Raw genomic sequence first — 14,655 nt, 5'->3', positions numbered from 1 at the left:
GACCTTGAAAAAAGTCTACTGCCCCCCCCCCGATCAAAATGTAATAAACTCTTTTACGTGTCCGCGCCCTCCGGAATATTAAGTCCCACCCCCCCCCCGTAAGTGTTAGCGCTTTCTGGAAAATTTAGTCCACTCCCCACCCCGAGAATATTAAGCCCCCCCCCCCCCGGAAAAAAAAGTCTGAAAGAAAAATTGATGACATGTTGACACGTAAAATTTATTAATTGTGTTGGACGAAATCCCCTCCAATAGAACAGTTAAGAAACGAAGGAGACGAAAAAGATATCACCAGACTCTTGGATGCTACTTAATCTTGTTGCCTCCCCTCTAAATACTAAACATGGAACATTGTAATCCTTACATAAATTATTTAACCCTACTTTTTACTTTTACATAAATAAATTAATACTCAGTTGAGTCTATTTATTTTTAGAAAAATATCAATTTTACAGGGTCTTAAACCTGGGTAACACAGTTAGCCGGTTAACCATCTTTTTAAAATACTGCTGAGTTGTCACCCCTAATTCCTTCTCTTTAAGTCTGACCCTCTGCCTAAAAAGCTCCGCAGCGAATGAATACAGCTCCACATCTAAAAGATTCTTCGCAACTACCGTATCTCGCATTTCCGGTGTCACGGTCACATTTGTCGCACGTGTGACGGGCGAACTCCGCAGCTTCCTGTCTATCGACAGGCTAAACGTTGTTTCAAACAAAAACTGAGATGCCTCCTGTTGTTCTGTGAGGCCGAAGTAATCCATGGCTAGAAGATTTTCTTTGGCACTTTTTAGTAGAGTCTCACGGATGTAACGGTCACTGAGTCCGGTTCTGTTGTAACAGTTGACGAGTGATAGGTTGGCCAACATTCGGGTCATTCTGTTAAATCCTAAATTGTACCTTGAAGTTTAAAGAGTAAAAAGGTTTATTGTAATATATATATATATATATATATATATATATATATATATATATATATATATATATATATATATATATATATATATATATATATATATATATATATATATATATATATATATATATATATATATATATATAATTCTCTACGTGGGGACCATGCGGGACACCGCCAGAGTTTCTTCCAGGTATCTCCCCGAACGAAATGAAATTTATATAATTTATATATAAAATATATACTTTTAACAGTGTCGTCCCCCCCCCTTGAAGAAAGTCCCCCCGAAAATTTCAAGTGTCCCCCCCCCCCCCCCGGAGAAATAAGTCTAGAAGAAACACTGGACACCGCGCGCCCTCGCTCTCTAGGCATATCGCTACCACCCCCACCCCCACCAGCTGTTCACGCCAAACTTTTACAATCGTCGTGACGGCTATTAAGGGCTGATAATTTAGTATTTAAACGATTTGAAACTAAAGGAAGGTCACAATTTCTGCTTGATACTTTCATTGTCGTCTGTAAACTGTTGTCACGGACGGCTGCTTTCACGTCGAATTCACAAATTATGAATGACTGAAAAGTAGAAAATAAATCAACTAAATAGTGGCGTATGCTAAGCCGTGGGTCGGCTCGTAAAATATAATTTTTCTATACTTTACGTTGAAAAATACAGCGATGAATGTTTTTTTTTTGCGCGCGCTAAGCTTAGGATAACAAATTCAATAAACTTTAACTTGTACTAGGTTGAGTTGTGTAAAGTTCCCTATTCGAACCTGACGGACCATGGTGCAAGTAAAGTAGAGTTCACCTGTTTCAGTGACCTCGGCATATGATTGAAATAGTGTGGTCGGCACTATGCTCAGCCGCCTTTACTTTCCCAAATATGAGTCAAGTGCCCATTAGAGCTGGGTTGACTCAGTGACGTTCTACGGACTTGAACCCGGATTCGAGCACGATACTTTCAGAAAAGCAGTCTAGCGTTCTATCACTCGGCCATGCCGTCCCATGTCTAGTAGTGTGGGGTGTTATTAATTAAAGCACGAGTTATCACCCCTGCTCATTAAAAGGAAACTTGCCTTCATAATATCGCAGCTTTCATTTCGGGTCAAATTTGAGTTACAAGATTTGACCACACATCACAGACGATATTGTGATCTGAGCAAACCTTTGAAAAATATTTTGCTTTCGAGACGTCCTTACAGGACCTCACGAAGACGATTTTACCCCTCCCCCACCCCCTCACCCCCATCACCATAAAAAAGACAGCCTCATGTTTCAGCCCCTCCTACGCAAATTGAAGTTTCAAACTAAATTTTTAATAGATATTTTAAATCTTAAGCATTAAATAGACTGATTCATCTTTGATCAATTTTATTGCTATTTAGTGATATCTCGTGATATCTCGTTGTATGATTTTTAAGTCCTGAACTGCGAAATAACTCTAAACAAAAATTAAGTTAAAAACAACTACTTTTCTTTTAAAAATAAAAAAAATGTAAATTCATACTTGTTGACTCCCTGTCACTCCATAAAAATGGCAGCTAAAGTTAATCCACCCCCCCCACACACACACACCAAGGTGTATGACATCATGTACGAACGACCACCTTAACTTTTTTTTTCTCGCAACATCGATAGAAAAATACTATCATAATGAAATGTTAGAACAACCCCCCCCCCCAAAAAAAAAAACCCTTACACTACTGTTTTTATAGTAATTCGATAAACGCAAATTGAAAACAATATAACAACTGCTTATGGATAAACAATAAACGACGTCACGCTTTAAAACATTTTTTTTACCTTCCCTCCCTACCGTCACACATTGTAACAAAACGGCCTGTCCTCAAGGTTGTCATTTTCGTTTTGTTAAACAATGATTTCATTCTTAACTATTAACTGGGCTCGATCAGCTTTGATTATAGTAATCAATATTTATTACATATTACACTATTAAAAAAGCCTTTTAAAAATTGCGAAAGAATCGCTGAAATATGGTATCGAACACTACTCTTAAAATGTACACGTGTGTACTCAAACTTTCTAACCCCCCCCCCCCCCTCGTCACACACTATCACAAAAGTTCGACCCGACCCCCCATCCCAACTGTGAGCGTGACGTCATTTATGGATAATCCATATTTAGCAATTTAAAGTTTCTTTCTTTTTAAAGTAATGCAATTAATACACACAGTTACTAAAACAACAACAAAGCAAGGACAAAACATTAAAAAATGGTCAACAATACAATAACAAAACAACAGCAAAACAAGAACAAAACAACAATAACAAAATAATAAAAAAATTAACATTAACATAATAGCAAAACAACAGCAACAACTAAAGATTAACAAAACAATAGCAAAACAGTACACAATAACAAAACAACCACACAATAGAAAAACAAAAACACAATAACTGTTTACTTGCAACTAATGAAGTCATCAAAGGAAACATTCCGCCATGGGCCACCATCAGCACACAGGTGAAGCTCCTCTCTAGTCGCGTACCGTTGGTTACACTTGTATCTCTTGGGCCAGTAGGCTCCCCTTCTGACGTGCAGCCATTCGCTGAGAAATCTTGAAACGGGATTTCTTAAGAATGTCAGGTAGTGGTAGCTGTAAGGGGAGGAAACTATGTAAAGTGGTATCTGTAAGGGGAGGAACTATGTAAAGTGGTATCTGTAAGGGGAGGAAACTATGTTTTTTTTGTTGTATCTGTGAGGGGAGGGAAGTATGTTGTTATAGTGGTATTTGTGAGGGGAGGGAACTATGTTGTTATAACATTATCTGTAAGGGGTGGGAATTATGTTTAATGCTTGTATTTATGAAGTGAGGGAACTATGTTATTATAATATTATCTGTGAGGGGAGGAAACTGTTTTGTAGTGGTATCTAAGAGGGGAGGTTATTATAGTGGTACCTGTCAGGGGAGAGAATTATATTTAATGTAATATCTAAGGGGAGGAAACTGTTTTACAGTGGTATATATAAGGGTAGGGGAACACCATTTGGTAGATAACCTGGGTTCGGATCCCAGACTTGACTTCGTTAATGAAAACTCTCGTTATATTTTTTTTCGAAACTTTCTGTGGCTACTTGTTCATGTTCTGTGAATTATTAATTTTTTAAAGATTCATGACTCAACTATTTAACTAAATCATCTTTCGAAACTCACCTAACCAAATTTATTTTAAGTTTCGCTACTAATTTTCTTAAACACAATTAGTGAATTATTTTCATAAAACGGATAAAAAGTTTATATGGTTCATTGAATTCAGTGTTTCTTTCAGATGGAAGTATATATTTGGAATATAAATTATATTTCATTCGGGAGTCGGTAACCCAAAGATACCTTAAAAACCTGACTGAGTTGTTTATTTTTTTGACATTAATTAAAAGTTCCACGACTTACTTTCTTTGAGTTCTGTTCGGCTCATGCTCCACAAACCACGGGTCAACGCAGGCGGTCAGCTCCGTCCAGTCGGCGTGTAGACCACACTTCTGTCCGCGCGTGAACCAGCCAAAGAACCAGGTCCTGTTGCCCTCTGCCCAGCACTCACACAAGGCACCGCTCTGACACCTACAGGGAGGAACACTGGACAATGAGCTCATCAGCTGACGCTTGAAGTGAGTGCCTCCTGTTTTTTGAATATGCAGGAACACAAACACGTCCTCATCGTTTAGATCGACTTTATAATCCCGTACCAAATCTTTAGTTTTGAAGAAAAATGTAACATTGTTTTCGTTCGTACTTGTAAATATTCTGTTTTTATACTGTGTTGTGATGATATTGTTCCTTATGAACGAAACTAAACTTTTATGATTAGAAATTAAAGAGTTACTCCAGTCTGTAATAACTAAGAAGACACCACAAACTGTTACCAAAAGCACAAAAGATGCAACTCTAAGCTTGCTAAGCATGATTCTAAAATACCACGCAACCAAACTAGGCTTAGTATTTTGGTACACTAGTCACATAATTATTACAACACTAAATGTTTAGAATTTCTTTTTAATACATTAATTAACAATTAGCTTTAAGTAATGATTTTAAAAAAATCGTTTGAAGTTTTAATCCTGGGATTATAATTAACAGATTAATAAGGCAACCTGTTGAACATCTGGCGAAAATAAACCACGCAACGACCTTTTAAGATTTATTACATCACCGTGTGTTGTTAATAGCTTCAACATTTTAAGTCATGTCAATAAATACCTTATGCATACACTGATAAAACGTGCCTGACCCCCACCCACAGCCTGACCCCTGCCCTACATGGGGTAGAACATGTATCGAACTTGTATTTGTCTACGTCATATTAATCGTTTTAATCCCGCAATCACTCACGAGAAATTCCCCACCTCCCCACCCCCTTTTCCTAGTTTCACAGTATCACAGGCTGTGCGATAAGGGTGAGTGAAAGGTAATATTTTTTAACTATCGGGATGGTGATAGTTCAATTAGAGTTGTTTGCTACGTTAAAGTTGAGGCTAGGGTCAGGATAAAAGATTAGGATTGGGATATTGAACAACGCAGCAGTTACATGACTGAGAAACTGAAGCATGACATTCAATTGATGGTAAAATAACCGGCTATTTGTAGAAACTGATGCATGACATTAATTTGATGGTAAAATAACCGGCTATTTGCAAAAACGGATGCATGACATTCTCTTGACATACAAACTAATACATAGTCCTCGTTTGATGGTAGAATAACCGGTTATTCTAAAGGGGTCTCTAACAAAAGCCCAAATGACACTTGCCATAAACCATTTTGTCCGAAGGCCATTTTCCGAATGGACGTTAGCCTGAATGCAACAAATGTCCGAATTGACTTTTGCCCGATTAGTTATTTGCTCATTTCTTCAATGCCATGCTATATTATGAAAAAAATATTTTATGGATCAAAACTCACGCCTACAATTAAAACTCAAATTAAAAAAAAAAACAATTGAAGACTTTTGTGTGTGTTTAAAAGTTTAAGGCTAAATTGTGATATAAAAATAAAAGGTAAAACAAAAAGTGTAAAACAAAATTAAAAAAAAATATCTATGATACTAGAATAAAATAACAGATTCTATTAAGTGAAGGAATAAACGCATTATGAATTAACAACCTTCACGGACGGCTGCTTTCACGGGGGGGGGGGGGGGGGGGGGGGAGGGTAGTGTCGAATTCACAAAGTATGAACTGCTGAAACGTGGAAAATAAAACAATTAAATAGCGGCGTACGGTGCGAGTCAGCTCGTTAGACTATATTTGGTTCCCGGTTACAATTTTCTCAAGTTATAGAGTGTACCATGTAGGCCTATCTGTCGTATGGTCTATCTGGTAAAGTTTTTCATGTCAAAGAGTGTATCATGTATCTGTGCTAAAATCTATGTGGTAAAGTTTCTCGTGTCATTGAATGTATCATGTATCTTTACGAATATCTATCTTGTGATAATAGCATCACGTTTATTTTACACCTTTAATGTATCCATAAAATTTTGTAATAATACAATATTTGATTATCTGATACATCATTAATTCTTGTGTGAGAAAACGTTATGTGTGTTATAGTTTTTTTTTTTATGAAAGAGGTTTTTCTTTTTACAGCTTTTTCTTTCATTAAAAAAAAGATGCTAAATCATTAACAAAAATAATAACACATATTTGTATGCAGAGGCGGTTGACACCGGGCGACACCATTTAGGAGGGTGACACTAAGGAAAAAAATGCAAAATATATAGAAGAAATATGTTTTTGGCCAATTTAATGAACGATTAATTAATAAGTATTTTAAGTACAAATAGGCGATGCGACAAGGCGGGGATGGGGGGGGGGGGGGGGTGACACCATAACACAAACATCCTAACTATAAAGAAAATAATGATACATCCAGCCTTATTAATAACCGATTTTAGGTAAACATCTTTAATTTAAAAACTTTAAAGCTAGTATATATATATATATATATATATATATATATATATATATATATATATATATATATATATATATATATATATATATATATATATATATATATATATATATATATATATATATATATATATGCAGGGATGAAGCTGGTGCTAACTAATGTTAAGTCGTAAAGTGCCTATTCCATTTCTCTAACTTTGATTATCTCTTAGGTCAAGGCCAGGCGTGAGAACAATATCTAACTAACACTCGTGACCAAGGTCGTGAGCGGTCTTTGTTTTCGTGTTGTAATTTTTCAGGAAAATAAAGCTAGGCGCTGTCAGTCCAAAATGGTAATCAACATTTACTTGTAAAATAAAATATGACTAAAAACAAGAAATCGTCGTGTCACAAAAAAAAATGTAAAAAATTCCCATTTCGTACCTGGCGTGTAATAAGGGTAGATGAAGTAGAGTTTATCTATTTCTTGATATCGGCATATGAAGGGATGGTGTGTTTAGCACGATGCTCTGCCGCTTTATCTTTACTTTCCTAAAAGACAGTCACGTACCGACTTTTGCGTTAGTAGTCATCGCTCTACCACCCTACCTCCCCGTCCCTTTATGCCAAGGCCTGTGTTCTCTTTAAGAAAATGAATTTTAAAAACATTTTATTTATCGAACATGGGAGGCCTTATAACACTTGATATCACAATTTTAACTGCTGATAGATAAAACTTGTGCGTCTTTAAAATACATTTTTTCATATAAAACGCAGAACATATTTTTTTAAAAATACTCATATGTCTTACGAAACACGAAAACACAATTTTCCGAGAAATGACATTAACGCGAAGAGTGTGTTAATTATTTTTTTCATCTGATAATGTCGATTCTTGTTACCAAAAAACAACTACAAAAAGTAATAGATATCTTCAACGCCCCCTTTTGTGCTAGAAAAAAGTATCTATATAAGGTAGAATATTTATAAGTCTCTACACTGAAACAACCCGAATCTGATACTCAGTTGAAGGTGTTTGTGGGTACTCAACCATGTGGGGAATCGCCATATGTTCTTTTATTTTTATTTTCATAGGCAATGTGTTTGGTAAGTACTGATGATTATTTTCTTGACAAGTATTTAAAAACATGCTCAAGTTGTAGCTTACATAAATTATTATATAGATAAAAAAAAATTATTGTTGTGATTGATATATCAAATAAAGAGAAACGAGTTGTTTTTTTTTCTAAAATTTTCAGGTTTAAAGTTTACCATGGAGGGGGAAATGTACACTGAGTCCGATAAAGTGTACTGCGGTCAGCTCGTGTGTGTACAGGATCTTGAAAGTCAGGTGGCATCATTGGTCAACATGTCTATTTATAGCATCAGTGATAACAGCGGAAAGGTCATCATTGCTCATCTTTCAGAGCAAGGTTTACTGAAGGTCAAGGACAGTCCGTACCAGGCAGCTGGACAGATGACCCAAACCACAGCTAAACTTACTGTGTCGGTGGAGGGGACGTCTGGGTGTGGTCTCGGCGCCTTCCTCTGCCAGTTGTATTTTGTTGACCCCCACTGGCGTGCAGACGTGAGAGAAGTTTTTGTTTTCCCGCCACCGACAGCAGACGAGTCTAGCCCGGACCTGAAGTTTTCCTTACAGCTGGAAGTCCCGTGGTCAAATAAGCCCGTTGGTTTCAGAAATCAAGGGAAAAGTCTTCAAATTAGTTCGTCCAAAAATTACCTAGGAATGACCTCAGAGGCTACACGTGACCGTTTCAACCAATCAGATGAGGGGAAAGACTTGACCAGAGCCCATGAAATCTCCCTAGAGCTACTTAAAAATTTGGAGATAAATTTAACGAAACAAATAGAATTGAAAATGAAAGAAATAAGTCAAAATGTTACAGAGAAACTGCTTCAGTTCAACGAGGACTTAAGTAGACAACGTAATACTAACTTGCTGTCTATAAAAAACAACAAAACTTATATCGACGGTGATGCTTTGGGGTCTAGCTTGGCGGAAATGGAACAAATATTAAAATCCATTGAGAAAAAATACGACGCAAAATTTAAAATCTTGCAAGAAAAGTTAGAACAAATCAGTACAAACTTAACCGATAGAGTTGTTCAATTAAGCGAAGATATCGACAGAGAACGTAAATATAATGTGACGCCATCTAAGGGCGATAAACAAGACAACAACGATGCTTTGCGTGCATTGGAAACAAATATAACAAACGCATTACGTCTACACTTACACAAATTTGAGGAGGTGAATACAAAATTTGAAGCTATGCACAAGGATACGTTAAATAAGATTATACAGATGAATGAAACTTTAACTGACATAACTGTTCACTATAAACAGGATATCGATAGACAACGTACAGATAATGGAACCTCAAATAAAGAGCGAATCACTATTGATGCTCAACAAGTAACAGACACAAATACGAATAACGCAATGTACTTACAGTTAAAAAAATTACAAGAAGCTTTCAATAAGCGATATGATATTATTCCTGAAGAAACAAGCAGCGAATCCACTAACATAAGTAGCTATGAGGTAAATAGCGCTTATAAAAACTTACATATTTGAAAACCCAACGTGTGTGTGTGTGTGGGGGGGGGGGGGGATCTCGAATAGAAATGTAAACGCCTGAACCTAATACATTCCTGTTTAGTACATACAGAGGAATGTCTACGACCACTAACCAATTACGCCATTAAAACATCGCTGTATTAGACTAAAGTAGGTCAAAATTGAGTTACGCCATTTTACCACATACCCACAGACAAACAGATACAATGAACTAAACAAAAGCTTCTACAAATAGAAGAAAGTTTTTCACTAAAAGCATTTTTTTATATTATGAATGCTCTAGCTGGATATACGAATGTTAGATTCTATTTAGTATATTTGAACTACCAGTTTAGACTGCGAATAAAAAGGGCATATCCCAGCATGTATTATTTTTTTAGTCCAGTAGTAGATCTAGATTTTTCTTCTAGAAAATAATTTGTAAAGGCATAACATGAAAAATCTATTTCAAATATTGATTTTTTTCAGTTGAAGTGCGATAAGAGATCAATGTCGCCTGACTTGCCATCGAGAATTGTGTTGACTCACCCAACCAACAAGAAGATCTTATGTGACACGACAACAGACGGTGGAGGGTGGATCATTTTTTTTGTAATTGATGGTTCTTCTTTCTTTGGGGTTATATTTGGCGTTAATGTTTACAATACTAAATAGAAGACTGATTATTTTAAAACGTTATTTGCGGACGCGATATAAAAAAAAACAAGAAAGAAATGCGTTTTGATAATTGTATGATCTTTTGTGCAATGCAGGAGAAATTAATCTGTAACACATCTTACCTTTTATTTGTAACTATAAAACCAATGGCTGATCCATATATGACGTCACTTTGCTAATTGAGATGAATGTGGTAAATGAATTAATACAATAAAGTAAGTGAAAGTAGAGTTCTCCTTTTTCTGTTATCTTGACATATAAAGGGGTAGTCAGAACTATGCCCAATCACCTTTACTTTCATTAACTTGAGTTAAGTAACCATCAAAGCTGGGTGGACTATGAGGCGTTCTACTGACTCTAACCTGGACTTGAACTCGAGACTTCCGGGTTAGGAGTATAGAGCTAATACGATAAAGCTGACATTTTATTCTACAAACAATAGAAATAATGCATAAAACAAGTTTTATTAACAAGCTTTTAATAATGCACTAAAATGAGAAAATAAATGATTTTCTTTAAATATATAATAATACACTGCTATTTAGATAACTATAAAGAAAAGCGTGTGTCGCTGTCTAAATATTAGTAAAGATATCCAAACGATAATAAAGTGACCCACGCTTTTCTTTATAGTAATTTAAATAGTAGACTATTATTATCTATTTAAAGAAAATCGTTTATTTTCTCGATTTTAGGCCATTATTACATAAAAGCTTTTTATTAAAACGTTTTTTATGCACATTTTTTCAGTACTTCAACATTTTTAAATAATAGCGTTGCATGATTAAAAACTATTGCACACCAAATGAACATGAGAATGCGCGTTAATAGTGCGGAATAATGTAATAGGTCTACCTATTTTTAGAAAATTGTAATTAATTCATTAAAAAATAGTTGGTCATGCAATTAATTAAAATGTAAAGTCATATTGCAATGTCATCGGGTCTTGACCCATGTGCCGAATTCGAAAGAAATTGGTCGTTTAATTGTGTACGAAATTTTGCTCGCCCGTTTCGATCTATGACGACAGACAGATGACGACAGAAGAGGCAAGTTAAAGATAAGCTTGTAAAAAAAATTGCATATATATATATATATATATATATATATATATATATATATATATATATATATATATATATATATATATATATATATATATATACATATATATCAGGGAAATCTTGTATGTATTTTAATTAAATATTTTCAGAGACGTACTGAAGGTGACCTCGACTTCGATGAAACCAGGGAGAATTATAAGCACGGATTTGGTTCTTTTAGTGGCGACTTTTGGCTTGGAAATGAATTTCTAGCTAAAGTTACTGCAAGGGTGAGAAAGCTTCCTTTCACAATAATTTAAGCTCAAATTTTCGATTTATTTTCAATTTATTTTTCCAACCCATTTTGGCGCCCCCTAAGGTCGGCGCCCCCTAATGTCGGCGCCCGGGGACATATGTCCCCCTACACTGGCCCTTGAAAAAAACGTATTTGTAGCGGGGCGATAATAAATGCAATGGGTGTGTCGGTTGAGCTATTGACGTGTATGATGAAATATAAGACAATTCATTCTTTTAAACTGTAATTTCTTTCAAAATTATTAAATTAGCCTTGTTAACCGTAAATTATCCTATATTGATTGATATATAATATTTATATTGATAAATAAGTTTACGAAATTTGCAATTAGCCGACATTTTAAGAACACACACCAAATTATGACATCACTCTCTTTGACCCACGCCCCCCGCCCCCTCCCCCCTCTTTCCCCCAGTTCACACGTCACCCTAAAGGTCAACCCGTCCCAATCTACCCCCTCTTCAGTAGCTGGTCGACAATTAGAAATGACTTCATAACAAATTTTATTAGAGAAAGCAGTTAGTAAAGAGTACATTTAGTATAAGTAAATTATCTATCCTGAATTTTAAATAAAGGAAAATGATTTGTTTAATTTAATTTTCAGTCAATAAAAATTATATTTTGTAACTAATGATAAGTTTAGCAATAATGTTGCCATTTGTATTTTACATTAATTAAAATGTTTGATTAAAATGACCTCACACTTTAAATCGAAAAATATTGAACTTTTAAAAAATTTCAATTTAAATATCATTATCAACAACAACATGGTTTAATAAACCTGGAGTGATCTCCAGTAAACTTTCTCGAATGTCTTATATAACTTGGAATATAGACATGATTTTTAATTACTTAAACTTTTAAAAATAGAATAGAATCTCATAGAAAAAAGAATTGCGCACCAAAGCGAACGCCTTAACAAAATGTGCATAATAGTGCGCAATATTATATAAATTTACGTGCGTTTTTTGAGAAATCGGAAATAGCGTAAATTAGTACTTCCGGTCAACGGAAATTACTCAAAATTTGATAGAATGTAGAGAATTAGATCGTTAACTTACATGTGCAATTTCATTTAGCTATCTAAAATAGAACTCAAGTTATAGGCTTTTGAAAAATTCAAAGTAGAAAAAGTACCACTTCCGGTTATCGGAAATCGCTCAAAAGTTGATACGGATCTACGATTTTGATAAAATACTTATATATGAAATTTCATCAACCTAGCTGTAACGGTACTCAAGTTATCGTGTTTACACACGGACACACACACACAGACACACACACACACAGACAGACACACAGACATACGGACAAGATTGCAAAATTATGTTTTTCCGTATCAGTGAGGTGTAAAACGTCGAGATTTGTAAAAATCTCGATTTTTTTTGTGCACGATTACAATACTTTCTCTATACTTCGTATATACGAGAAAGTAAAAATGTATCGTATGATGACAATTTCAGGGAAATTTCGAGTTGAGAGCTGATATGCGCTACAAAGATAAACCATATTACGCTGTGTACGACTTTTTTAAAGTTGAGAGTGAATCATCCAGATACAAACTAAGGATTGGTGCGTACACGGGCAATGCAGGAAACTCGCTTAGTAGCAACGCAAACGAGAATTTTGATGCTATGGACACCGACACATACAAAAACTGCCCCAGGTTTATTGGAGGAGGTTGGTGGTTTTATTATAATTCTTGTGAATATGGTGTCCACCCAACAGGCTATTGGAAAGTTAAAACTTTAAGAGGAATGTTCTGGAGAGAACTTACTGGAATTAATGATCATGTAGACGAAATAGAAATGAAGTTTAGAAGGAAATAAAACACACGTTAAAAAGCAATAATGATATAAATAAATAAAAAATACAAATAAATATTGACACTTATTTCTCTAATTCATTCATACATTTGTTATGCACATCTCTACATGGGTCGATGGTTGTACATTTTCACATGTCACACATGAGCTAATGTTCTGATGTCATAAATGTGTACATGTTCAGATGTCATATATATTTTGTACATGTTATTAGTTTGCTTATCAGTCACAGTGATTTTAAAATGTGTATATAAATGTTTGTTATTAATTGTAATGATCGAAAGGATTTCCTTCAACACAATTAAGTATTATGTGTAATAAAAACGTTATTCGCCAGATAGGCTGTTGACTTCAATTTCAGGCTTTTTTTCTAAATTTGATTTCATATCCATTGTCCACTCAAGAACAAACTACAAGGCAGCAGATGCTTAATTTTGGAGTTGTCTCTCCTCCATAGGTTGCTCTCCCCAGCTATCGAGCCTATCCTGCCGACGGGGTCAAACTTGCAGACCCTAAACATGTTGATTCGATATATTATTACTTTGCTAAGAAATTTTTAAAAAATCAGCTTTATATATATTTCTAAATAAAAATAATTTTCCAGTAAATTCCAATATAATTTTAAAAACTTTTATGCGACATATGCTTTGTTTTGTGTATAGCGTTTACAAATCTCAGGAGAGTGGGAAAATGCATTTTATGCATTTATACCAAAGTTGTAAAAGCCGGAGAATTGTATCACACCTGTAATTGATTGTCAGATCCGAACCGCCTACCTTTACTTACTGCCCAGGACGAGTTGTTGCTACTTTTAGAGAGGTAATTATGTGCACGCACTGTTTCTACTATAGCAACCGCACATTTTACTCCTTGGAGAATAAACATATGACAAAACTCGTTTCATGGTGTATTTATGAGTCAAAGTTATCACAAAATCAATAACATAATTATACATATTCAAAGTACATTTTTTATCATTTTAGAACCAGTGTGGAGTAAAAAAAATCAAGAGAGAATAAATATTTTAGTTTTGTTTAGCCAAGCAACAACTTGTGTACTTATACTATATTTATGAAAATTATATTAGTGTTAAAATATTTAGCATATTTTAGGCCAAATTTAGAAATCTGATAACAGATCTAGTACTAAACTATAAGATTGACTGGTCAATTGTTTTTTTTTTTAAATTTTATTTATAAATGTCAGTTCGATATTATGCAGACAATATCTCTCAGTTACTTATATAACACGTTCGCATTGTAGCTTCCTTTGATAACAGTTATTGTTTATAACACTAGCGTGGTTGAAAACATCTCTATACTACTAAAACTCAACTTTGTTTACATGTTTGAATATTTATTTGTTTGTCTGATTTGGTACTGTAGAGAATCTGC

At 34.8% G+C, this 14,655-nt stretch overlaps 2 protein-coding genes across 2 annotated transcripts; one reads left to right on the top strand and one right to left on the bottom strand.

Moving 5' to 3' along the window:
* Positions 1-446: 446 nt before the first annotated feature.
* Positions 447-4,831, bottom strand: LOC131940309 (heparan-sulfate 6-O-sulfotransferase 3-B). The gene is made up of 3 exons (XM_059298961.1): positions 4,323-4,831; positions 3,336-3,527; positions 447-894 (listed from the first exon to the last, which is right to left on the bottom strand). Exons 1-3 carry the CDS (start codon positions 4,829-4,831, stop codon positions 447-449), a joined length of 1,149 nt encoding a protein of 382 aa, XP_059154944.1.
* A 2,944-nt stretch (positions 4,832-7,775) lies between these two features.
* Positions 7,776-13,609, top strand: LOC131940293 (angiopoietin-related protein 1). The gene is made up of 5 exons (XM_059298939.1): positions 7,776-7,924; positions 8,077-9,383; positions 9,888-10,010; positions 11,290-11,409; positions 12,899-13,609. The coding sequence occupies exons 1-5, from the start codon at positions 7,870-7,872 to the stop codon at positions 13,262-13,264; spliced, it is 1,971 nt and encodes a 656-aa protein (XP_059154922.1). The 5' UTR covers positions 7,776-7,869; the 3' UTR covers positions 13,265-13,609.
* The last annotated feature ends 1,046 nt before the right edge of the window (positions 13,610-14,655 follow it).

This window comes from Physella acuta, unplaced genomic scaffold (genome assembly GCF_028476545.2).
Source record: "Physella acuta isolate Inbredline_101_S28 unplaced genomic scaffold, ASM2847654v3 ptg000315l, whole genome shotgun sequence".
Classification (NCBI taxonomy): Eukaryota; Metazoa; Mollusca; class Gastropoda; family Physidae; genus Physella; species Physella acuta.
Note: the sequence above shows the minus strand (reverse complement) of the source record. Positions and strands in the feature narration are given on the sequence as shown.